We start from the raw sequence: 24,443 nt of genomic DNA, 5'->3' as shown, positions 1-24,443 counted from the left end.
GTGGACTGCCATGCCTCTGCCAGCCATACCAGCCAAAGATTTACCCAATACTTTCTATCCCACACGACACCGCTTCAAACCAAGTGAGGCTGCAGAGAACTCACTTCTCTGCACATGAAGGTAAGCAAGAGTCTGGTTGCCATAGGATTCTCAGCTCCTCCCAGGTACCTTATCAGCCAGAAGTGGCAGGCCTTGCAGAACTGTGCTGCACTCGTGCCTGCTGAACATCCTGGGCTTGTGTGCTGTAATCCTGGAACTGAGGGATTGTGGACGGAGAGGACGTCTCCCATAACTATCTCCAATGACCTGCCCTTGAGATTTTTGCCTTTTGCCCATGTTTCCAGGCCCTTGTGATCTGGAGGTTTTACCACCCAGGAAAGAATGCTTCTGTGAGAGGGTGGCACAAGGGTGGATGCTCAGAGTGCCACCAGGTCATTTTGGGCTTCTCAGGCTTCTAAGGAAACAGAGTCCTCATGGAAGTACCTTGGGATGCAGAGGAGGACAGTCTGTGGAGTATCCCCACTGGGGAGCTCATTTGTGACTGGGTATCTGATGGCTGGATCTGTGCGCTGGGGACCTCCTTAGAAGTGTGTGTGCGCACACACATATGTGAGTATACACATACATGCACACACACTGGACAAAGGAAGGGGACAAGTTAGCAGGCTCCTACTGTGGGGAGCTTCCTGACTCACCCTAATTTCCCACTCTTTGAAAATTGTCTTCAATACACACAAGTAACCCAAGCAGCCAAATGTGTTCTAGGCAACTCTGTCAATTCCGCAAGAATCTGGAAATTTGTGAAGCCTTGGAACAGGGGCCACATCTCTGTATCCTCAGTGCCGAGCATGGTGTCAGCAGAGCAGAGGCTGGGTCAGCACTTGTCCAGTCAGTCAGTCAGATGTTCACAGCAAGAGTCTAGAGAAAAACAACTCCTAGAGCCAAGCTGCCGGAAGCAAGTCTGGCTCTGGCCCTTTCCTGGATTTGCAACTCTCCTCTGCACTCCTTGAGAGACTCCAACATTCTTCCAGTAAATTTCTTTGATTTGTAAACTAGTCAGTCTTACCTTAAACCAAAATATTCTCAATACTTACAAAGGGCTCTTCTACCACCCTAAAAGGAAATGTAGTCTCTAAAACAGGCTCTCAGCCCCTTTAAACTGCTGAGTGAGGCCTCTCAGAGGCGATCAGTTTATTCCCTCAGTTCTTGGGGTTCTCCAAGGCTGTAGTCAGCCATGATCTGCTCCTCAACACCTTTCTAACCATCCAAGGAGTATGTCCCAGGCCCCTTGGAGAAGTGACTTGGAGCTATGAATCCTCTCCCTAGAAAAAAAAGCAACATACACACACCACTGTGTGGCATTTTAAGGGACATGGGGAGTCCAGGCTAAGAGCTTCCATTATGCATCACCTTACTCCCCAAGGGCTCCAACCACAGAGTCACTGACATAGACAGCTGTCAGAGACAAAGTGTGCCTTACTTCAAAAGGGGTAACATGCTTATTTCATCAAGATGCATTCTTGGCAGCAGGAACACAGTCTCTTCCTTGGAAGTCCTATAGTAACAACCGTCCAATAACTGTGACCTCACACAGGAAGGTCACCTAATCCTCAGAGTCCTGAAAACCCAATGGATCTGGTTTTGGCACACAAACCAGTGCTCAGTCTGTATGCTGATACCGCTGGGCACAGGGAGCAGTGGCTGACACCTGGAGGGGAGGATGGACTGGCCACGCTGCAACTTCAGGCCCCAAAGCAGCATTTGTTAGATACGAATTTCCTTTCCCCAGATGACTTCAATGAACCTGGTATTTCAAAAGGGCCCCTGCTTTGGCAGCCCCGTGATGCCAGAAGGAGTGAAACCAAAGACCAGAAAGGAATCCCGCTCACCAAGGGCACATCCCTCGGTGGACAATCACTGAATGAGAATGGCATCTGATGCAGGACTTACTGTACTGTGGATAGGACCATGTTACCTTTGTCAGCTGCTGCTCAGAGGAAAACCCCAAACCAAACACCGTGTTGGCTCTGCTGTCGGCCCACTGCCCAAACTTCTGTGACGTTTTGGTGAAGGTCATATTCGGTGTGATTGTGCTGTTTATGATCACCTGCAGAAAAACAGCCCAAAGGGTGAAAATTTAAATGTTGAATGAGACAAAGTCATTCCTTAGAAAGTCTTCTGTTGGCAAAGCCAGTGCTTCAAGCCTGCATCCCCTGCTCTGTTAAATATGGTCCCAAGTTCTCCTGGCACAACCCATGCTGAGTCAGATACACAATCATGAAAAGGGGCAACTTCAGAGACTTAACAGTCAGTCTAAAATAAGATCCTACATGTTATCTGTGGGAGAAAGTCTCTCCTAAGCAAATAATAGTTTCCCAAACTGCTATTTATTTACCCAAAGCTGCCACGCATCAGAGTGCCCTTAATGGCTAGCCATGTCCCACATTCTCTGAAGAACTGCACTATGTCGCTTTGTGAGTCACCTGGAGCCCCAGTGTCCAACTCAAACAATTGAAAATCTCTATAAGCAAGTGAGGCCTGCTGCTTCCCAACAGAAAGGAGCAGGTACAGTCCAATTAGGATAATTTGTAGAGGGTTAATTGACAAAGAAACTAATTATACAGGTGTGAGTGGGGTACAGGGAAACTGTAAGGATAGTGCAGCATCCTTGGCCTAAAAGAATAAGGGGATGGAGTGGCTACAGACCCTGGAAGGGGGAGGGGTCACGTAGAGCAAGCTACCTTGAAAAGAGAGGTTACCTTCTGTTGGGGGATACAGTCAGCACATGGCGACCTCACAGGAGTGGGAAACTGGGGGAGCAAACACTCTCGCCTCTCCCTTTGATCTCCAGTTGCCATTGGACAAACCCAGCTAGAAGCTAGAGGGCGTGGGAGCCCACTGATGTCTGCAAGTTAGCCCCTCAGGGACCAGAGCAGTGTCAAGAAGGGTAGAGGATGAATCTGAGGTGGAAGGGTAAAAAGATAATATCTAGCACATGGTACATTTATTCATTCAAACATTTATTGAACATTTACTATACACCAGACACTCTGCCAATCAAAGATATAAAGATGAATGAGTCAAGGTTCCTGGTCTTTCAATGGCAAGTAGTCAGGAAGAGGGCAGAGACATCAAACAATTGATAAGAGTTATAAAATATCAACAATGGCTTACTTAAGTAGAAATCATTGGAAGTCCTAAGACTCTAAGAAACACTCAGGAAAAATACTCTTGGAAATAAAGGATTACTGGGTGTCTACATAAGGGCAGGGTGGCAGTAACCACTGGCTGCTTCCTCATCAGATGATCTGAGCAGAGAATAAGAGTAATATAAGTAAATACTCTAAAGAGTGAACCTACCAGCAATTTTACTTACTAAGGTTGTTTATTCTCAATGGTCAACTCAGAACACTTTCCTTGTAACTGATAAAACAGAGAAGAGAAAAAAGTTTGAATGGCATAGCCCTTGCTTTCCATGGTAGGAACCTGGGTCTACTATTTTGCTAAAGGACAGACCTTCCAGATACAAATTCTTGCCTTAATTAACTAAAGGGATCCAGACAGTAAGTGACAGCTGTCACTAGTAGTAGAAGTATCATTGCTATTGCTATATCTACATTTATCTATCTATTAGACTATTGAGTTTGCTGATAAGCCACTGGCTCAAGAGAAAACCTTGGCTTAGCTGGTAAAATAATTTTTAGAATACTAACAAGCAATTACTATTTGTTGAACACTTATTGAGTGCCTGATTTATATCAGTTCACTTAAACCTTACAACAAGCCTATGCATATGACTATTTCTTCATTTCACAGAAGTAACTGAGATTTGGGAAAGTTTTTTTTTTGTTTGTTTGTTTGACTTTTTTGAGACGGATTCTTGCTCTGTCGCCCAGGCTGGAGTGCAATGGCATGATCAAGGATCACTGCAACCTCCGCCTCCTAAATTCAAGCGATTCTCCTGCCTCAGCCTCCTGAGTAGCTGGTATTACAGGCGCCCGCCACCACGCCCAGCTAATTTTTGTATTTTTAGTAGAGAAGGGGCTTCATCATGTTGGCCAGGCTGTTCTCAAACTCCTGACCTCAGGTGATCCGCCCGCCTCGGCCTCCCAAAGTGCTGAGATTACAGGCATGAGCCACTGCACCCGACCGAGATTTGGGAAAGGTTAAACTAACTTGCTTAAGGTAACACATTAAAGCTGGCCAGCAGGAGACTCTAGAGATAAAAACCCAGTTGTCTGACTCCAAAACTTGTCCAATAAACTTCTATATCATGTTGCTTCTCATTTTATACACGATGAAGATAACAAACATTACTGCCTCTCTTCTTTTCCCCATCTATGAAGTACTGATGTCCATGTGCTACGGTCCAGGTGACTTTTTCTTTCCTTATAATAACCCTTCCATAATGCCAGTGGCCACGTGAGTTAGGACATTTTACCAAATGTTTTCCATCTGGAAAACTGAATGCAACATGAGAAATCAAGATATCTGCCTGCTGTCACTGGACACTATCAAGAGATAGGGGCAGGGGAGCAGGGTGTGGAAAATGCACATCTAAACTACTGGCAAGTGTAGGGCAAAGTTATGGGACCTTGGAGGGTGGTGGGATTCTGGCTCAGCCCCAAGCAGGACAGATATAGTGGAACCAAGGCAGACCTAAGGAAGGTGTGTGGCTGGGAGCCGGATCAGAATGGATCACATGACCCCCAAAAGCCCTCTGGTCATCTCTCAATTACCAGAATCCTGGGAGGACAAAGCAATGACTACATCCATTCAGAAACTGGATTCATTTTAAATCTTGCTGCTACCTCATTGCAGGCCTATGCCCCTAGGTCAGTCACCACACGCCAAGTCCCCTTGAAAAGCAGTGGGAGGAGGCTGGCCAAAGTACAGGACATGGCTCTTAAGCTCACCCAAACAGGCTGTCCCAGAGGCAGTCAAGCTGGAATAACAATGGTGATACCCCCTGCTATTTCTTTAAAACTTAGTTTCTAGAGCACTTTTTCACAGTCTTTAATCCCCATTTTTTTCAGATGGCGAAACTGAGGCTGAACAAGGTCAAGTGACCTATTCAAGGTTATAAAACGAATAAGTGGCTAAAAAGCATACAATGCATGTCTTACTTACAAAGCAACAATGGACTGATTTCAAGAGCTAAGTCTATTTATGATGGCTGGAGGTTCATTCAGCTTCTTAAATCTGTAGACTCATTAGTTTTTAGAAAATTCTCATTCTCTCCATGAATATTGCTTCCGCTCTATTCTCTCTCCTTGCTTCTACTTCTGGGACTCCAATTACAGACCTGCTAGGCTTTTTGAGTGTGTCCAACATTTCTCTTTGAGATAGGGTCTTGCTCTGTTACCCAGGATAGAGTGAAGTGGCACAAACATGGCTCACTGCAGCCTCAACCACCTGGGCTAAAGTGATCCCCCCATCTCAACCTTCCAAGTAGCTGGGATTACAGGTGTGCACCACCATGCCCGGCTAATTTTTGTATTTTTTGTACAGATGGAGTTTTGCCATGTTGCCCTGGCTGGTCTCAAACTCCTGGGCTCAACCAATCCATCTGCCTCAGCCTTCCGAAATGCTGGGATTATAGACAGGAGCCACCATGCTGGCCATGCCCAATATTTTTTACACTTATCAATTATTTTTTCCCTGATTCTTGGTTCTCTCTGATTCTGTTTGGGTATTTTCTATTAATCTGCTTTCCAGGTCACTAATCCTGGTCACTGATGTATCCAATCTCCTGTTAAATCTATCTATTGTTATCTTAATTTCAGATATTGTTATTTTTTGTTCTAGAATATCCATTTGGTTCTTTCAAAAACAAAATTCTAAGTCTCTGGGAATATTCTCCTTCCTTTCATCTATTTTGTCCACATTCCCTCTGTTTCCTTGAATATATTAATCATAGTTTGCAGGCTCATGCCTGTAATCCCAGCACTTTGGGAGGCAAAGGCAGGTGGATTGCTTGAGCCCAGGAGTTCGAGACCAGCCTGGACAACATGGCAAAACCCCATCTCAACTAAAAATACAAAAATGAGCAGGGCATGGTGGTGTGTACCTATAGTCCCAGTTACTCAGGGGACTGAGGCAGGAGGATCACCTGAGGCTTGGGAGGTCAAGGCTGCAGTGAGCCGTGATCACATCACTGTACTCCAGCCTGGGTGACAAAAGTGAGACCCTACCTCAAAAAAGAAAGAAAAGAAAAGAAAGAGAAAGAAAGAAAATAAAAAATCATAGTTTGCAATAGCATTATGTCTTTAAAAACAAAACCATGTGCATACCTTAATTTTAAAATATTTTGTTGCTAAAAAATGCTAAGGATCATTTGAACCTTCAGCAAGTTATAATCTTTTTGCTGATGGAGGGACTTGTGTCGATCCTCATGGTTGCTGACTTATCAGAGTGGTGGTTGCTGAAGGGTGGAGTCATTGTGTCAATTTCTTAAAATAAGACAATAATATTTGCTGCATTGGTTGATTTTTCCTTTCACAAAAGATTTATCTGTAGCATGCATTGCTGCTTGACAGCATTTTATCTACAGTAGAACTTGCAAAAACAATATCCACTACCAACAGAATGGATAAACACACTGTAGTATTTCCATATAAAGAAATACTAATCCAGCAGGAAAATTAACCAAGGCTAACCAAATTGATCAGCATGGATGAATCACAAAAATTTAACATTAAGTAAAAAAAAAAAAAGAAGTTACAAAAGAACACACACATTATGAGTCTCTAGTATGATTCTATTCATATAAAGGTCAAAAACAGGTAAAATTGAGTAACAGATTATTTAGGGCAGGGGTCAGCAAACTATAACCCTCAGGCCAAATCTAGCCTTTGGCCTATTTTTGTAATTAAAGTTTTATTGGAAGACAGCCATGCCCATTCATTTACATATTGGTCTATGGCTGTTTTCTGGCTACAAAAGAGTCAAATATCTGCAGCAGAGACTGTACAACCTGAATACAAAACTTTTTTTAAAAATTACTCTCTGGCCCTTAAAGAAAAAGTTTGCCAACTTCTGGTTTAGCAATATATACACATGTGGCAAAACTATACAGAAAAGCAAGGGAATGCTTAATACACTCTTAATAGAGAGCGGTGATCTCTTGAGGAGTGGATGGGAGAGCATCTAACTAGGGAAAGGCCCATTGAAGGACTTCTGAAGTATTAATGAAAGATGTACTTCCACTGGGTGGTGGGTACATATGGGTTTGCTTTATTATTAGACATTGAATGGTGCCTATTAATACAAACGGTTAAAAATAAAGTCTACAAACCCATAACAAAGTTGTCAGGGAGGATAATCTTCAGAGTGGGCAGAGGCTTATGAAAACAGCAGGGAGTACCCTTCCCGCCCATGGAGACACTTGGAAAACTGTGTTAGGGTGGCTGGACCTGTGGGTTCTGGCGTCAGAGGAGATGTGAGACTTGAGTAAACTGAGGGATGAGAAGTGAAGGGGTCATCAGGTGGAGAGTGTCATCTGGTGGAAGAGAAGAAGAGGCCCAGGGCAGAAGGCTGACTTAAGGAACAGCAGGTGAAGGAGCTGGCAGTACACCTGCCACAGGTGGCCAGGAACCAAGGAAGAATGAAGCCCTGGGAGCCAAGGGTGAGTATGTGAAGGATGAGGGCACAGTTGAGTGTACAATGTAGCAGAATGACTCAGCAGAATGAGAACTGTTCCCCCCTGGAGAGAGGGGAGAATAGATCTGGGGGAGGGAACCAAAGCCCAGAAGGGAGAAGGGGCTGCGCACCCCAGGCATAAGCTTCATATGGGCTCCCATCTCTGTGTACACCTTCCTCTTGTGTGAGTCATCTCTGAAACTTTCACAGAAAAAGAAGCCACCCTAGTAAAAGATCCAGTCCTGCAGATCAGTGGGACCAAGTTGTCACAAAATGCACAAAACACACGTAATCAAGGGCTACTTGGAAGTAGCAAAATGCTAAGCTCCTCCTGTCTCTAGTCTCACCTGCTCTAGATTTCAGAGGAAGTTGCTCATGAAACAGGCAGGGGGAGACAGGCCCATCGGATTCCCTTTATGAAAAGTCTTTCCCAAATCCAGGGAGATGAAGTTGGATGAACCTGGGAGTTTTCCACAAGAGGCTGGGGCTGAGACATGTCATCTGCTCCAAGAGTAGTTATTAACAGGTGCTTCCCTGTCTCTACTAAAAATACAAAAAAAATTAGCCGGCTGTGGTGGTAGGCGCCTGTAGTTCCAGCTACTCGGGAGGCTGAGGCAGGAGAATGGCGTGAATCCAGGAGGCGGAGATTGCAGTGAGCCGAGATCACGCCACTGCACTCCAGCCTGGGTGACAGAGTGAGACTCCGTCTCAAAAACAAACAAACAAACAAAAAAACTAATCACAGACAGCGAAGAAAAGCTGAAAACCTACTGTGTGCTCGGAACCTTCCTAATGCTTGCTCCCTTAACAGAAGGTGCTCTATATTTATTCAAAGGAGTGAATTCTAATGATGGGTGGACGAGCAGAGCCTGAATGTGCTCCTGAAAGTAATTTTACATTCCTAAAAGAAAATACCAAACAAGTCAGAGTTTTAGAAGCTGATATCCTCTGAACCATCACCATCAGGCAACACTCACAACACAGCAGGTGCAGCTAAATATTTGTAGAAGGGATGACCTCTAAGGTCTCTTCCAATACAGGTTTCTATGATCCTATAAATAACTGAGAACCAAGGGCAGCAGAGTCATCCAGAGCTCCCAGGAGAAGCACCTGCTTCAGGCAAGTCTTGTCCACAGGCAGGCAGTTTCTCATAAGGATGGCAGTGATTAACTCAGTCTGGAAAGAGTGCCAACAACACAATGAAATCAAGTGCTGTGATGGCTCAATTAACCAATGCTCTGAAAATGGAGTTTCTTTATAATGGAGCTGGCTGTTCTGCCTAAAAACTCACCATAAATCACATGCCTATTGGCATGTGCCACATGGTTCATAGCAGTGCTCTGAGAAGCCAGGAGTGGGGAGATGCCCTCATGTGGCTCCCATCTGTCCAGTGTCTATAAACAGGGACAACCCAAGGTTTGGATTCTTGGGTCCCCCCTTGGCGGTGACCCTGCCCCTGTCTGCTGTCCTTCTGTGGACACAGTATACCTGCCACAGGCCTGGAGAGAAGGTGGCCAGACTTGACCTCATCATCCACTCATTCCCCCACCCACTTCCATGGCGTTGCCCACCCTGGCTTGGTGCTGGGACTCCAACAATGAGCCAGGCATGGTTGCCATCCTCAAAGAGCTCACAGTCTCCTGGCAGCCCCAACACTGACGTGGATCCACATCATCCCCTAGAGCTTGGGCAATGCTGAGGCAACACACTGAAGTTTTCCCACCCACTCACGTCTTTAAACAGCTGGAACTGACACATGAAATATTGTCCCAGGGAAGAAGGAAATGTCTTTCTGTTTTAAGAATTAAGAACAGATCTGAATACAGATCTTCCTATCATGAGTAGCACCAGCTGCTTCCAGAGGGAGGAGAGGCTGTCCATACATCCCTCCCCAGCTGGAGCGTGACACATGCTTGGACAGGGCAGACGAGCTGGCTATGCCTGGCATGGAATGACAGCTGCTAAAGCTGCTGGCCACAGCTTTCCTTCTCAAGGAGCCTGTGCTCTCTGGCTGCCCAGTTTACACAGAAGCTGAATCTTTTTTTTTTTTTTTTTTTTTTTTTTTTTTGAGACGGAGTCTCGCGCTGTGTCACCCAGGCTGGAGTGCAGTGGCGCGATCTCGGCTCACTGCAAGCTCCGCCTCCCAGGTTCACGCCATTCTCCTGCCTCAGCCTCCGAGTAGCTGGGACTACAGGCGCCCGCCACCACGCCCGGCTAGTTTTTTGTATTTTTAGTAGAGACGGGGTTTCACCATGTTAGCCAGGATGGTCTCGATCTCCTGACCTCGTGATCCACCCGCCTCGGCCTCCCAAAGTGCTGGGATTACAGGCTTGAGCCACCGCGCCCGGCCCAGAAGCTGAATCTTATGTGGCCTTTGCTCAGAATGACCTCTGAGTCCATTCTACACCAGCCACTTCTTACAGAAACACATCTACTCCTCCACTGGGGAGGAGTGGAGGAGGCTTCCCCTTCCAGCCCACAACAGCCTCCTGCTTTGAGAGGGACAGATGGCCCAGAAGTACCACTCAGAGGCTCAAAGTAATAAACTTGATGTGGCCCAGCCAACAGAGAGAGGCAGGACTCAGGCACTAGACCTGCCCAAGGTCACAGAGGTGCAGTGTGGGGAAAAGAAAGAAAGATCAGACTGTTACTGTGTCTATATAGAAAGAAGTAGACATAAGAGACTCCATTTTGTTCTGTATTTGAGATGCTGTTAATCTGTGACCCTACCCCCAACCTTGTCCTTGCAAGAGACATGTGCTGTGGTGACTCAAGGTTTAAATGATTTTGGGCTGTGCAGGGGTGCTTTGTTAAACAAGTGCCTGAAGGCAGCTTGCTGGTTAAAAATCATCACCATTCTCTTAATCTCAAGTACCCAGGGACACGTACACTGCCAAAGGTCGCAGGGATCTCTGCCTAGGAAAGCTAGGTATTGTCCAAGGTTTCTCCCCATGTGATAGTCTGAAATATGGCCTCATGGGAAGGGAAAGACCTAATCATCCCCCAGCCTGACACCCGTGAAGGGTCTGTGCTGAGGAGGACTAGTATAAGAGGAAAGAAGGCCTCTTGGCCTTTGAGATAGAGGTTGAGATAGAGAAAAGCATCTGTCTCCTGCCCGTCCCTGGGCAATGGAACATCTCGGTGTAAAACCTGATTGCATGTTCTGTTTACTGAGAAAGGAGAAAACCGCCTTAGGGCGAAAGGTGGGACTTGCTAGTGCAATGCTGTTCTTTATGCACTAAAAAGGTTTATGGAGATGTTTGCATATGCATATCAAGGCACAGCACTTTTCCTTAAACTTATGTCACAGAGATCTTTATTCATATGTCTTACTGCTGACCTTCTCCCTACGATAATCCTATTATCCTGCTACTTCCCTTTTTCTAAGATGGTAAAGATAATTATCAATAAATACTAAGGGAACTCAGAGACCGGTGCAGGCGTGGGTCCTCTGTATGCTGAGCACCGGTCTGGGCCCACTTTTTCTTTCTCTATACTTTTGTCTCTGTGTCTCATTTCTTTTCTCAAGTCTCTCGTTCCACCTAACGAGAAATGCCCACAGGTGTGGAGGGGCAGGCCACCCCTTCAGTGCAGCCCATGAGCTAAGACACAGCCCCAAAAGTTAAACGCATCTGACCACCTGTCATCACGGTTCAGACCAACATTTGGGATCAAAGGCCTAAAACCAAGTGGGCTGACCCAGTGTGGTAGAACACAATGAGGAGGACACCAGGAAGTGTCCAAACTCCCCCAGCCCAGGAGCATCCATGCCTATGTGGTCTGCCTGAGGCTCCATAGCATGCATGAGGCCTGGGACGTGCGGCTGGGCAGGGAGCAGGGCTCCAGGCTTGGGTAGCCAGTGAACATGGAACCAGAACAGATGCTCAGAAATAAGAACAGAAGGGGAACCAAGCTGAGTGAACAGAGATGGGGGTAAGGGTGGGCAAGGGCAACAGACAAGAGCCCATAAGAAGACACTGGCATCAGCACAGATGCCCAGCAGTCAGCTGGATACACTGCACCTGATTCCAATCTGCAGACAGGAGGCGATCCATCTGGAGTATTCGGGCAGGATCGAGACTGGGCTCAGGGAGATGAGGACCTTAGTAATGGGTGGGGAAGGGGCAAGCCACAGGGGACCAGACAGTAGCAACAGTTGCTACCACTCTAGGGTTTTCTCTCCATGCCCACCCGACTTGTGGAGCAGCTGAAGGCACAGGGTCTGATCCAGACCTGGGATGCTGGGTTTACAGGTTGCTGCCTGCCAGGTCGAGAGAGGGCCCAGCAGGGCTGAGTTTACATTGGGACCACTTTCCAGTGCAGTGTGGTCAGGTTCTCCAGATGCGATATGTGCTCCCATCCCCAATCCCTGAGTGCCAAAGATAGTAATTAAACAGCTGAGGTCCATCCCTACTCCCCACTTCCTGGGGCCTTCTGTTCCCTCATGGGATGCTTCCTTTTGCAGAACGAGGCTCTGTCATGGATCTCTGGTGCCACAGCACTAAGGCAGGAACACCAGGTGGCGGCAGGGCATGGTGGCTCACACCTGTAATCCCAGCACTTCCGGAGGCCCAGAGATGGATCACTTGAGGCCAGGAGTTTCAGACCAGCCTGGCCAACATGGCAAAACCCATCTCTACTAAAAATATATAAATTATCCAGGCATGGTGGTGGGCACCTGTAATCTCACCTACTTGGGTGGCTGAGGTGGGAGAATCGCTTGATCCCAGGAGGTGGAGGCTGCAGTGAGCTGAGATTGTGCCACTGCACTCCAGCCTGGGTGACAGAGTGACACCCTGTCTCAAAAACAAACAAATAAACAAAAACAAACAAAACAAAACACACACACACACACACACAAACAGGTGGCTGGGCACCACAGAATGGGTAGTCCAAGATCCTCCAACTAGCTCTGAGTTCCAGCGGCATCCCATGGCCGAGGTTTTGGATTCCCAGCCTGTAAGTGAGTCTATAGCTTGATGGCTCTCCCACACTGAGCCTAGACTAGTGCTGTGCCGCAGCCAGGGGCTTAGCCCACCCTCCCACACCCATCTGATTTCTCATAACTCATATTTGGCTTGGACTCCACCACATTGTCACAGCCTTCAGGAACTGCACAGCCATAACGACACAGTGGCCGACACTTTGACAAATTACTAAAAGCTCAGCTAATAGAACTAAAGCACTTGTTCTAAGAAAGTCGTTTTATCTATATTTAAGCCCAATATATCCTTGGATAACTCAACTGACAAAGGTACAAGCCCATCGAAGGATGGCAGATGAACTGACAGAATCTGTAGATAAAAGAAAGCAGGTCGGCTTGATTCACCACCGCTGCCAGAACACCCTGGAAAGAGTCCAGGCGATTGCAGCGCAGAAGCACAGAGAAGTGGTAATTACAACTGTGGCATCACTATGTCTCTCAGAAGGAAAAAAAATAAAGGCACCTTTCAGATGTTCCCCCATCAAACACGAGGTGCCTACCTACTATGTGCCAGGCACTAGCACACTTCCTTACTGTTCACCAGATCCTGGGATTTGCTATCATCCTACTATCATTCTGCTTGCTTAGGCAGAAAGACCAGTGCCTTCATCTCTGAAGTGGAGGGAGATAACACACTACCTGCCTGATATGTGTCAGGAAACTCTCTTCTACCAACCAGGAGACGCCTGCTCCAACCCGACAAACCAGGAACTGGTGTGCAAATAACTGGGCATAGGCCCCAGTCTACCAAGCCTCCCCAGAGGCGTGAACCTGGGCCAGGTCAGGTCATTACCTCTCCTTAGACCTCAGCTGTAAAATGAGGACTTCCGGGGTCCATTCCTGAGGAGGAGGAAGGGCTGTGGCAACTGAAAGGGAGAGCAAGAGGATCCCAGGGTCAAGCCACCTTTATCTGCAGTTGCCAAGGTGCAGAGAAAGGGCGCAAAGCAGTCACTTAAAGAACATGGGCTGAAGTGCCCTGATCTCCTGAAGAGATCAGGAGGCACCAGCAGGCTCTCATGTCTTCCCTGGGAGAGCTTCCCCATGCCTTCTGCTTGTGGAGTGCACAGAAAAGCCTCCATCCAGGGCCCGTTCTATTGCTCAGCCCCCAACTCCCCTGCTTCCTGTTGCATAGGAAGGCTGATCTAGAGGCAGAAGTCAGACTAGACTGCAGGTGGGAGATGAGGCAGCTACTGCAAGGGTCCAGGCGAGACTGTGATAGGACAAGAATTATGGTCTTTAAAACAGCAGGCACGAGTGGGTGACACTTCAAAGGCAGATTCACTTGACAAACTTAAAGAGGAAGGACTCTGTGTTTCGCTTTATTAGCCCGAATGATTGGGGAATAAAAATGGAGAGGTGGTTTAGAGGACAAATAGGGGAATTCAGCTTTAGATACACTGAATTCCAGGTGGCAGCAGATAATCCATGTAAAAACTGTACAGCAGGATGAAGACAGAAAGACCATAAACCAGCAGGTCTATATTTTTTTAAAAAAGACTTGGTGATACTTCTGCTGGTATCCCTTCTTAATTCTGTTCCTATGATAATGTGGCAAAAATATCATGGGAGAGAGAATAACAAAAATATATATGTATTTCAAGAAATACTCCAAAACCACCTAATAAAGTTCAACTCCTATGCCTAATAACACCAAAACCTGACTAGATAGAATACCCAATGCTCGCAAGGGTGCAATAACAGACACTCTCATACAGGCTGGAAGAACAAAGCCCTCTGGAAAACAACTTGACAATATGCATCAAGAGCCATAAAGCGTTAATATCTTGCCCTATAATATTACTTCTAGGAATCTATCCTAAGGACTATTCAAAAGAAAGCAATGGTATGTGATGAACAATTGAGGATATTTGGTACATGAAGATGCTCATTATCCATAATAGCCAAACATTGGAAGCCACTTAAATATCCAACCACAGGGGGAAAATTAAGAGCATTATAGGCCGCCGGTGAAATTATTATACAGGCATTAAAATGTTAGTTATGAAGACAGTGGTAACAGAGAAATCTTTTTCTTTCCCATTTACCATAAGTTTAAATGAAAAAAGAACAGAATATGTTATACAGACATTATAACAATAACTTCTGTGTTAAGATGGCAGGATTCTGGGTGAATCTTGGATGAAAAATAAGCCACTGAGAGTGTTAAAATCAGTTGAGGGGGTGGTACCTTGGCTCCGTCCACACTGATGATCCGATAGCTGTTCCTTGTGACATCATAGAAGTAGGAAACGGTGACCGCCTGCTTGCTCGCAGGCATCCAGTTCTTCTTGGTGTTGGGGTCAATCTGGAAGACATGCGCTCGGGTGGTGAAGATGGGCTGTTCTCTGCAACAGGAGAGTGGGCGTGTGAGTTGAGAGAACATGACTTAATGTATAATTTATGATTTCTAGGCCACCTACTGCCCCAAAAGATTTTAAATAGCTTATAGGGAAACATACATATGCATGAAGACAATTAAAATAAAAGCAAAGAGAGAAGAAAAAAAGAGACACCAGTGAGTAGTTTTTGCAAACCACATTCCACTTAGCTGTTATCCCCTGAGATTGCAGGGCAATTGGTGTAATGAACAATTTGCTTAAAAGGCAACTCCTTGTTCAGTGTTTTTGAGTCCCTGTCAAGTGTCCTATACTTTTTCTGACATCCTGTTGTCATTTTTAGGATTTTGGAACCAATTCATTTTTTAGAATTTTGCAACAAATTTTGGGGGATTCTGCAACAATTTTAGGATTTTCCAATCCATTTGCAGCTTAATGTTATATTTCTATTAAGTACTTCTCAAATTTGCAGTAACTTATGAATGATATAATTTTATCTTTTTTTTTTTTTTGATATGGAGTCTCGCTCTGTTGCCCAGGTTGGCGTGCAGTGATGTGATCTCGGCTCACTGCAATCTCTGCCTCCTGGGTTCAAGCAATTCTCCTGCTTCAGCCTCCTGAGTAGCTGGGATTACAGGCATGCGCCACTGTGCTCAGCTAATTTTTGTATTTATAGTAGAGACGGGGTTTCACTATGTTGGCTGGGCTGGTCTTGAACTCCTGACCTGATGATCTGCCTGCCTCTGCCTCCCAAAGTGCTGGGTTATAGGTGTGAGCCACTGTGCCTGGGTCTCTTTTTTTTTTTTTTTAAGGAGACAGTGTCTCACTGCTGCCCAGGCTGGAGCGTAGTGATGCAGTCATAGATCACTGCAGCCTGGATCTCCGAGGCTCAAGCGATTCTCCTGCCTCAGTCTCCCAAGTAGCTAGGAGTATAGGCACGTGACACCACACTTGGCTAATTTTGCGGGGAGGTGGTGGGTAGAGACAGGGTCTCTCTGTGTTGCCCAGACTAGTCTTAAACTCCTGATCTCAAGTGATCCTCCCACCTTGGCCTCTCAAAGTGCTGAGAGGGCATGAGCCACTGCACCTGGTAATATGATAGAATTATTTTGTGTCTCTGTATCTCTTCAGTCTAATTCTGGAACCATTCACCAACCTGACCAAACCTTTGAATTTTATGTTTCCAACTCATAAACCTTTTGAGTTTTATGTAGAATTCATCAAATCCATCCCTTCTGCTATTCTTGCCTCTATATTGTTGCTTTTTCACTCCACATGCCTAAAGCACTTTATGTGATTCACCAGATTTACATATTACCTATGTTTCTTTCTGTTGAGTGGGGAATTAGATTTTGACAATAAGTATTTAGAAATAAGGCAGATGAATAAAAATTGTAATGGATTTTACTGCATTTCATATTTTAAGCTATCTACTTCACAAAGTAATGCAAAATGACAGACTTATCACAAAATATGTTTAATTTTGAAGAAAGTATCTTTACACAAACTCTCAAAAATCCTTTAAGTGTTCAAAATAAGATACGAATAGAAAAAAAGCTATCAACATGTAAAAATAGTCCCATTGTTGCGGATCATGAGGTCAGGAAATCGAGACCATCCTGGCTAACACGGTGAAACCCCATCTCTACTAAAAATACAAAAAATTAGCCGTGCGTGGTGGTGGGCGCCTGTAGTCCCAGCTACTCGGGAGGCTGAGGCAGAAGAATGGCGTGAACCTGGGAGGCACAGCTTGCAGTGAGCCAAGATTGTGCCACTGCACTCCAGCCTGGGCGACAGAGCGAGACTCCGTCTCAAAAAAAAAAAAAAAAATCCCATTGTTTATAAAATGCTACAGATTTAATAAGTACTTATTACAGACACAAAATTAAATTAAAAGGTAACTTACACAATTTTTTAAATCTTTACAATGTCAAAAGAGATAACATAAAAGAGACATAGACAAGAAGATAAAACAAACAAAAAATAAAACAAAGGGAAAAGAGAATTTTAAGTGTTCTGGTCTCTAGATGAAATAATTTTAGGCGAAGCAGTCTTTGAATCCATCCTGACTGTAGAATACTCATTATTAAAATTTTAAGAATGCTCTTGAGAAACTTTTCCTAGAAAACCAATTTGCCACTTGAGCTTCATATAAGGGCTACTGAGTAACACCAGCAGCCTCAACCATCAACTGTGGTTTTGAAGAAAAGCAGCCATCTTCTTTATGCCTGTTTCTCCACGGGCATGCTATTAATGCTGCTTCAGTGCAGCTGTTCACAGAGGCCAGCATTCCAGAACAGAGGCTAGCAGCATTCCTTGCTTCCCGAAACTTCCCTTCCAGGTCCCCTGGAGCAGGACAAGTGCCTCTGGGGCTGTGGATTACTAGGGCATTTTTATTCCCTCAACAGAGAGCAAGTTCACCCACACACTTAATGCTAAACCAACACCCTTCCAGCAGCTGGGTGACAGCTGTTAGAAACAAAAGGAAGATTCTCACTGTAATTTCCTGGATCTGTTGTCAAGAGAGGCCAGCCGATGGGGAGTGTGTGCATATCAATGCAAGCCCTCATATTCCGTCCACGTGATATGATCCAGTCTGCCACCTGGATCACCCAGCTGTGCCACTCTCAGCCCAGCACCATATTTTGCTAGTCATCTAAGTACAACACCACAAAGGAAAACACTTCCTCACACAGTATTCTCTTGCATATGTGAAAGGAAGGAGCGATTTAAAAGGCAGTAACTACAGAACATTTTTTGAAGAATCAAATTATGCTACAATATCTGCCTCATTGTCAGAGCACTAAATGGGCTGGGCTGGGGGCCCATGGGTTAGAGAAGAGCCTTCCTGGGAAGGGACCCAGATTTTCAGATCTTCCCTCCTATTCCCTACACCAGAAAAGAGGGATTGGGTCTGGGTTTTGGCATGCTTAGACACGTGTTTCCTAAATCTCCACGACAGGAATTAGCTGGTACACTTACTAAAAATACTTGTTCCCAGGCCCCATCCTAGCCCTCTTGAACCTGGCTCTCCAAGGAAGGACCCAGGGGGCTCCACTTTTAAGAACTCTAGGTGATTTTTATTTTCAAGGAAGCTAGGGAGACATTCACATTAGATATAATCAGATGATCTAAAAAAGAAAAAATAAAGAAGTGGCCCCTAGAGCCAGCATCTCTACTCCAGAATGACACTGGTGACTGAATGACAGAGGAAGACTCCAGAAAGTTCTCCCACAGCTGTGGAGGGGGCTGGAGGTGGGGCAACAGGGGGACCAAGAACAGGGTCTCTGGATGCAAAGGATGGGGGCAAGGGAACAGGCAGAGCTGTTCTGGTCAGGAAGGAGGGTGGAGATGAGTGTGGCCTGTTGTGGCCCAGCAGTGGCCTTCCACAAGCACTCTCTGTCCCTGAGGCCTACACGAGGGAGGAAGTGAGGAAAGCAAAGTGGAAAAACAGAGGAGAAGGCACAGGGAGCCGAGAAGATGGCAGAGCTTCCTGACCAGGCACAGGCAAACCAGCCAGCTGTCTGCGAGGCATGATCCGGGTCAAAGTGAGCAGACAAGAGGGGCTCCATCTCCAAATCTGCCTGCTCAGCTCTGTGGATGGACTGAAGTCATGGTGGGCTGCCATCAGAACGCCCAAGTAGAAACGCAAGGATGCTGGCAGAACACAATGGCTCACCTGGCTACACTCTTGGTCACCATGGACAGGTCCTCTGTAGGGCAGGTGGCTGCTCCAGAGTGGGGGGAGGCACAGAGACCTGGGAGGGGTACTGCAGGGCATCCTGGCAGCTCCATTCTGAGGTAGTCACCATGGCAGGAAGCTATGGTCCTCCTGAGGCCAAAGACCTGCATTCCTCATCCTTGAGCCCCTGGGCAAACAGGGGAGGATTGCACAGCCAGTCTGGCAGGAAACTACCTGCGGCTCTGGGATTTCACAGGAATAACCAAGTCTGGGGGCACTGGGGAGTTCTATGCTATTCTTCTACAATCCAAAATGTCTGACGATATTTTAAGAAAAGGCAAAAAAGGAAGGCAAGGAGAAGAAAAGCTCGTAACTGACCTTACCAATGACTGCTTACCATTCTGCTAGGCTTGCTCTCCACTTTGAAACTGCAACAATCCTACAGGGAAGGGGCTGAACAGGTGGGGAAACAAGAACTCAGAGAGGCCAGGTAACCTGACTTGGGTAACACAGTACATGACAGGTCTGAGATTTGATGTTTTTTGTTGTTGTTGTTTGTTTTGTTTTTTGTGTTTTTGTTTTGTTTTTTTCAGATGGAGTCTTGCTCTGTCGCCCAGGCTGGAGTGCAGTGGCATGATCTTGGTTCACTGCAACCTCCACCTCCTGGGTTCAAGCAATTCTCTGCCTCAGCCTCCCAAGTAGCTGGGATTACAGGCACCCGCCACCACGCCTGGCTAATTTTTGTATTTTTAGTAGAGACGGGGTTTCACCATCTTGGCCAGGCTGGTCTTGAACTCCTGACCTAGTGATCCACCTGCCTCGGCCTCCCAAAGTGTTGGGATTACAGGCGTGAGCCACTGCACCTGGCAATTTGATGTCATTTCTAAGTGACATGGAAACCCTCCCTCTTAACCATTATGTTACTCTTTCTTCCTACAATAATAGCTGTCTGTAGTAGGCAGCTTCGGATGTGGCTCCCGGTGACCTCCACTCCTAGTGTTCACGCCCTTATGGAATCCCTTCCTCTTGAGTGTGGGCTAGACCTGCAACTTGCAAAGGTGATGGGACGTCATTTGTGTAATTAAGTCACATAGGATTATGACATCTATCTCCTACCAGGCTCTCTCAATAAATTACCTTGTTGGTTTTGATGAAGCAAGCTGCCATATTAGGGAGATCCACCTTACAAGGAATTGAGGAAAGACTCCAGCCAACTGCCAGACAGGAACTGAGGCCCTTAGTCCAACTCCCTTGGAGGAATGGAAATTCAGCCAACAACCACATGAGCTTGGAAGCAGATCGTTCCACAAGTGAGCCTTCAGATGAGACTCTAGCCCTGGTCAACACCTTGATTACAGCCTTGCAAGAGCCCCTGAAGCAAAGGGCCCAACTAAGCTATACTGGACTCCAGACACACAGAAATGTGTTTTGTTTTAAGATGCTATGTATGTGACAGTTTATTACGTAGCAATAGAAGAGACATTGTCCTTCACAGAAAGTTTACTATACACCAAGCAAATCGTACATATTCTCATTTAATCCTCCCAACAGGGCTGTAAGTGGGCAGTGCTATCCACACAGAAAATCAAGAGTCACAGGATCACTTCAGGCAAACTGAACAAATCTTAACACCTCTATGGGCAAAATCCAAATACAAACCTTACCACAAAATTCAGAAAAGCAGACCCTGACTTTGAAAGAGTATTCTGCTTCACCTGAGAAAGCAAAAGAGCTAGAAGTAGGACATAGAAGTCATTTCCTCCTGTGTGCAAATCAATATAAATAGAAAGATTTAAGAGAATCAGAACTTTCCAACCCGCATTTCCTTCCCAGCAGGGAAAAGCTGAAGAGAATGTATCAGAGGACAGAAATTACCTTCATATCCAAATTTATTCTCCTTCCTTTGATGTTCAATGTTCAGAGAGTAAATTTCAAATATACTCCCATTCCTTCTTCAGTGCTTTAAATAGAAAGCAGATGTTTCCGGATGGCAAAACACTTTAGACAGACAATATAACTTACCGTTCCTTGCATAGTTTCTTTAGAGCTGAATAAACACCAATTGCTGTTCATTGAACACATTCTGGAACCTGACAGTAATTGTTCCCAAGAATAATTAGACACTCTGTGCAACATATGTATGTTTGGAATATGAAACCACTCAGCAAAGAGACCACTCCTGCTTTGAACAATTTCTGGCTCCGGGTGAAATAATTCTGCAAAGAATTGGCATGACTACTTTTTGCAAAGAAAAAAGAGGGAGAGAGAAATGATGTTTTAACTTATCATAATTCTTCACTTGCAATGCTTAGCTCCACATTTTTTTCTGACATAAACCTACAAAATCCAAAAATTCTTATTTTTCCTACTTCTATTTGATTTGAATTAAAACCAACCCTTCAGACATTATTTTACAGTATTACAAAGTCTCATAAGGTGCCCTAATTAGTTTTTGTCTTGAGTCTTAAACCCCTCCAAACACCATCTACTACACCAACCGACAGGTCTTCCTCTAGTCCAGATGGGTCATGCTCTGCCTGCCCAGATGTAAAGGCTTCCCTGGCTCTGTCCCCAACAGGACCAGCTCCCAGTGCTTTGCATGAATTATAGGCTGGCCCCTGACAAACCTGGCCCTGCCCTCTCACCAGAAGGGCTTCTGCTGCTTTCCTTCTAGAACTTCTGAATCATCTTTACTTTCACACATCCCAGCCAATGCATATGCCCATCACTGGACCCAACACATCCTCCCTTGACTATCCCTTCATGTACTGTCATAGTATCTTGTGAAGTCTGATTTGTGCTCTGAAGACACAGGCCATTGACTGCTCACCCATCACAAGGGATTGGAAGCATGGGCTCATCTGACCACTGACCCACACTCTACGTGGTCAACAGGCTACAACAGCCAGCAGGGCCAAATCCTCAGAACCCAGGACAGAGAACTGAAGGAAAAAGGAAATGTGGACAGAAATTTTTTTCTTGCACATCCTCCCATGCAAAGAATCTAACTTATAAGCATATTGGAGTTCTACTTTTATACAAAATCCACATAGCAACGTTATTGTTATTTGCAGATAATAGAATTGCACATAGAGAACACCCAAGAAAATCAACTGAAAGAGTATAGTAATTAAAATTAAGTAAAGTGGCCGGGCGCGGTGGCTCAAGCCTGTAATCCCAGCACTTTGGGAGGCCGAGACGGGCGGATCACGAGGTCACAAGATCAAGACCATCCTAGCTAACATGGTGAAACCCCGTCTCTACTAAAAAAATACAAAAAACTAGCCGGGCGAGGTGGCGGGCGCCTGTAGTCCCAGCTACTCCGGAGGCTGAGGCAGGAGAATGGCCTAAACCCGGGAGGCGGAGCTTGCAGTGAGCTGAGATCCGGCCACTGCACTCCAGCCTGGGTGCCAGAGCGAGACTCCGTCTCAAAAAAAAAAAAAAAAAAAAAAAAAAAAAAAAATTAAGTAAAGTGGCTAGGTATAAAATTACTAATAAAAAAAATCAGTAGCCTTCCTAAATACACAAACAACCAGATAAAAAATATAATAGATTGTCTGGCTGGGCAAGGTGGTTCATGCCTGTAATCCCAGCACTTTTGAGAGGCCAAGGTGGGCGGATTACTTGGGGTCAGGAGTTCGAGACCATCCTGGCCAACATGGCAAAACATGTCTCTACTAAAAATATAAAAATTAGCTCAGTGTGGTGGTGGGCACCTGTAATCCCAGCTACTTGGGAGGCTGAGGCAGGAGAATCGCTTGAACCAGGGAGGCGGTGGTTGCAGGGAGCTGAGATTATGCAACCGCACTTCAAGCCTGGGTAACACAATAGGTGAGACTCCGTCACAAAATAAAAAATATATAATAATAGATTTCCTAAAATCCCATTTACAGTAGCAACCAAAAGGATACAACTTCTTGGAATCTATTTACAAAGCATGCAAGATCTATGTTTAGAAAATAAAAGTAAGCCAGGTACAATGGTGTGCCCCTATAGTCCCAGCCACACAGGAGGCTGAGGCAGCAGTATGGCTTGAGACCAGGCTCTAGTACACACTATGATTGGGCCTGTGAATTTCCAATGTATTCCAGCCTGGGCAACATAGCAAGACCAATATTTTTAAGAAGTCAAATAAATAAATACGATAAGAACAAAAACTTCTGAGGCACACAGAAGAAAACTTTAATAAGACACATTCTTAAATGGGAAAGCCAAAACAAAGCTGTCAATTATCCCTAAATATATAAATCTAACATAATAAAAATAGTAGTATTATTTTTAGAACTAGACAGGGTTATTCATATGGAAAACTATGTGAGGACAGCCAAAATATTCTGAAAATGAAAAGCAATGAAGAGTTTTAGCCATCTCAGATATTGAAATATATTATTATAAAGTTATAGCAAACAAGGCAGAAGGTCTTAGTAAATAGATAAATAATGGAAGAGCATAGAGTCCAGAAATAGAAGCTCAAAGAATTCAGTGCATGACACAGGCAGTATTGATCATTAGTGGAGACACAGAAATCCTGTTACAACAATGCACAGCTACCTAGGAAGTCTGCATCTGCTGGACCTTAGCCAGATGTCTGTCTCCTTGCCTGGTCTGAGCCCCTTCAAGGAGGTCACAGCTGCCCCATTCTATTAAAGTTATTTTCTTCCTGTCCCCAAACTGACCAATTAACAAACCTTACAAATTAGTGATCTGATAGAAGAAATACTTGTCACAAATCCTCCTAGTCCTCTGACTAGGGATTCCCTTTTTGGGTTACATTTACACCAGGGAATGGATGAGGCAAGTGCCCCTGATGAATACCGACAGGTTTTATTAATGACACTACCTTATTTCCTAGAGTGTCTGACAGTTTTTAAGGAGCTTTGAACACACATTCTCCTATTGGTCCTCCTGAGATGTGGGTTTGACAAAGTTCTGAGGCTGGTTCACAGCTAAAGGCTGCCCCAGAGGAGCCATCAGATCCATTCCCATGTGCTTTGGAAAAGGGTCCCAATTCTCCAAAAGGGCTGGATGGGCCCAGGACAGTGGGTGAGGACCTGGACAGCCAGGAGGGAGACAGGTAGAGTTGTGGAGAAGCAAAGCTGAGATGGAAAGCAAATATGGGCATGGGGGTGTGGAGGGGGAGGTAAAGCTTCTCTGAGGATGCAGGATAGGTAAACATTATGGCGGTGGGGATGAGTGATGTGAAGGGGAAGTCTAGGACAGGGACAGAAGAGAAAATAAAACAAAACTCACTAGCAACATAGCAATGCCATCTTATATTCAAATAGCACCCCTGCACAGAAACCCCTCTCCCACCTCCATACATATACATCTCCCTCCACCTCAGCCCAGAGCCCAGCAAATCTGCTAGGTTTAGCAGATGAGGGAGGAAACAGCTATTCAGGCACCAGAAGTGCACTCAGAGATCAGCAAGGGCCACTGTGTGGCACAGGAAGCAGGTGGCAGGAGACGAGGTCTCAGGGAGGGCCAAAGCCAGATAACCATGGAGCCTGAGCCTCAGGCTAAGGAAATAAGTTTTTATCTTGGGACCAGCATCTCCCTAATGTGCTCTGTGGAGCTATTTTCTCTTCCAAATACATTCCAAAAAACATATATGTAGGAAAAACATTAAAAAGCATTTGGATAGTCATTCTCATAATTATGTGCTATCACCTTCAAGAAGTGTTCTCAAGCCAAGACTGCCAGGAAATAGCTTGGGGGCTGCATAATACACAGGTATCTCCCTGTGAGCCACAACATAGGTGTATTCTTGCACTGACAAACTGGTCACTGCATGGATGGT

The 24,443-nt window shown here is 45.4% G+C and overlaps 1 protein-coding gene across 31 annotated transcripts in view; it reads right to left on the bottom strand.

Moving 5' to 3' along the window:
* HOMER2 (homer scaffold protein 2) overlaps positions 1–24,443 on the bottom strand; it is a 144,715-nt gene that overhangs the window by 31,634 nt on the left and 88,638 nt on the right. For 20 of the 31 annotated variants that reach the window (XM_073996574.1, XM_073996575.1, XM_045395924.2 and 17 more), the window contains 2 exons: positions 14,814–14,970; positions 1,976–2,107 (listed from right to left, as the gene is read on the bottom strand). In XM_073996574.1, the coding sequence (XP_073852675.1) occupies positions 1,976–2,107; positions 14,814–14,903 (222 nt within the window). In that variant the 5' untranslated portion in view covers positions 14,904–14,970. Of the gene's footprint in view, positions 1–1,975; positions 2,108–14,813; positions 14,971–18,640; positions 18,776–21,473; positions 21,586–24,443 lie in introns of those variants that run through there. The other 11 variants (XM_073996559.1, XM_073996561.1, XM_073996560.1 and 8 more) reach the window with 4 other exon arrangements.

This window comes from Macaca fascicularis, chromosome 7 (genome assembly GCF_037993035.2).
Source record: "Macaca fascicularis isolate 582-1 chromosome 7, T2T-MFA8v1.1".
Taxonomy (NCBI): Eukaryota; Metazoa; Chordata; class Mammalia; order Primates; family Cercopithecidae; genus Macaca; species Macaca fascicularis.
Note: the sequence above shows the minus strand (reverse complement) of the source record. Positions and strands in the feature narration are given on the sequence as shown.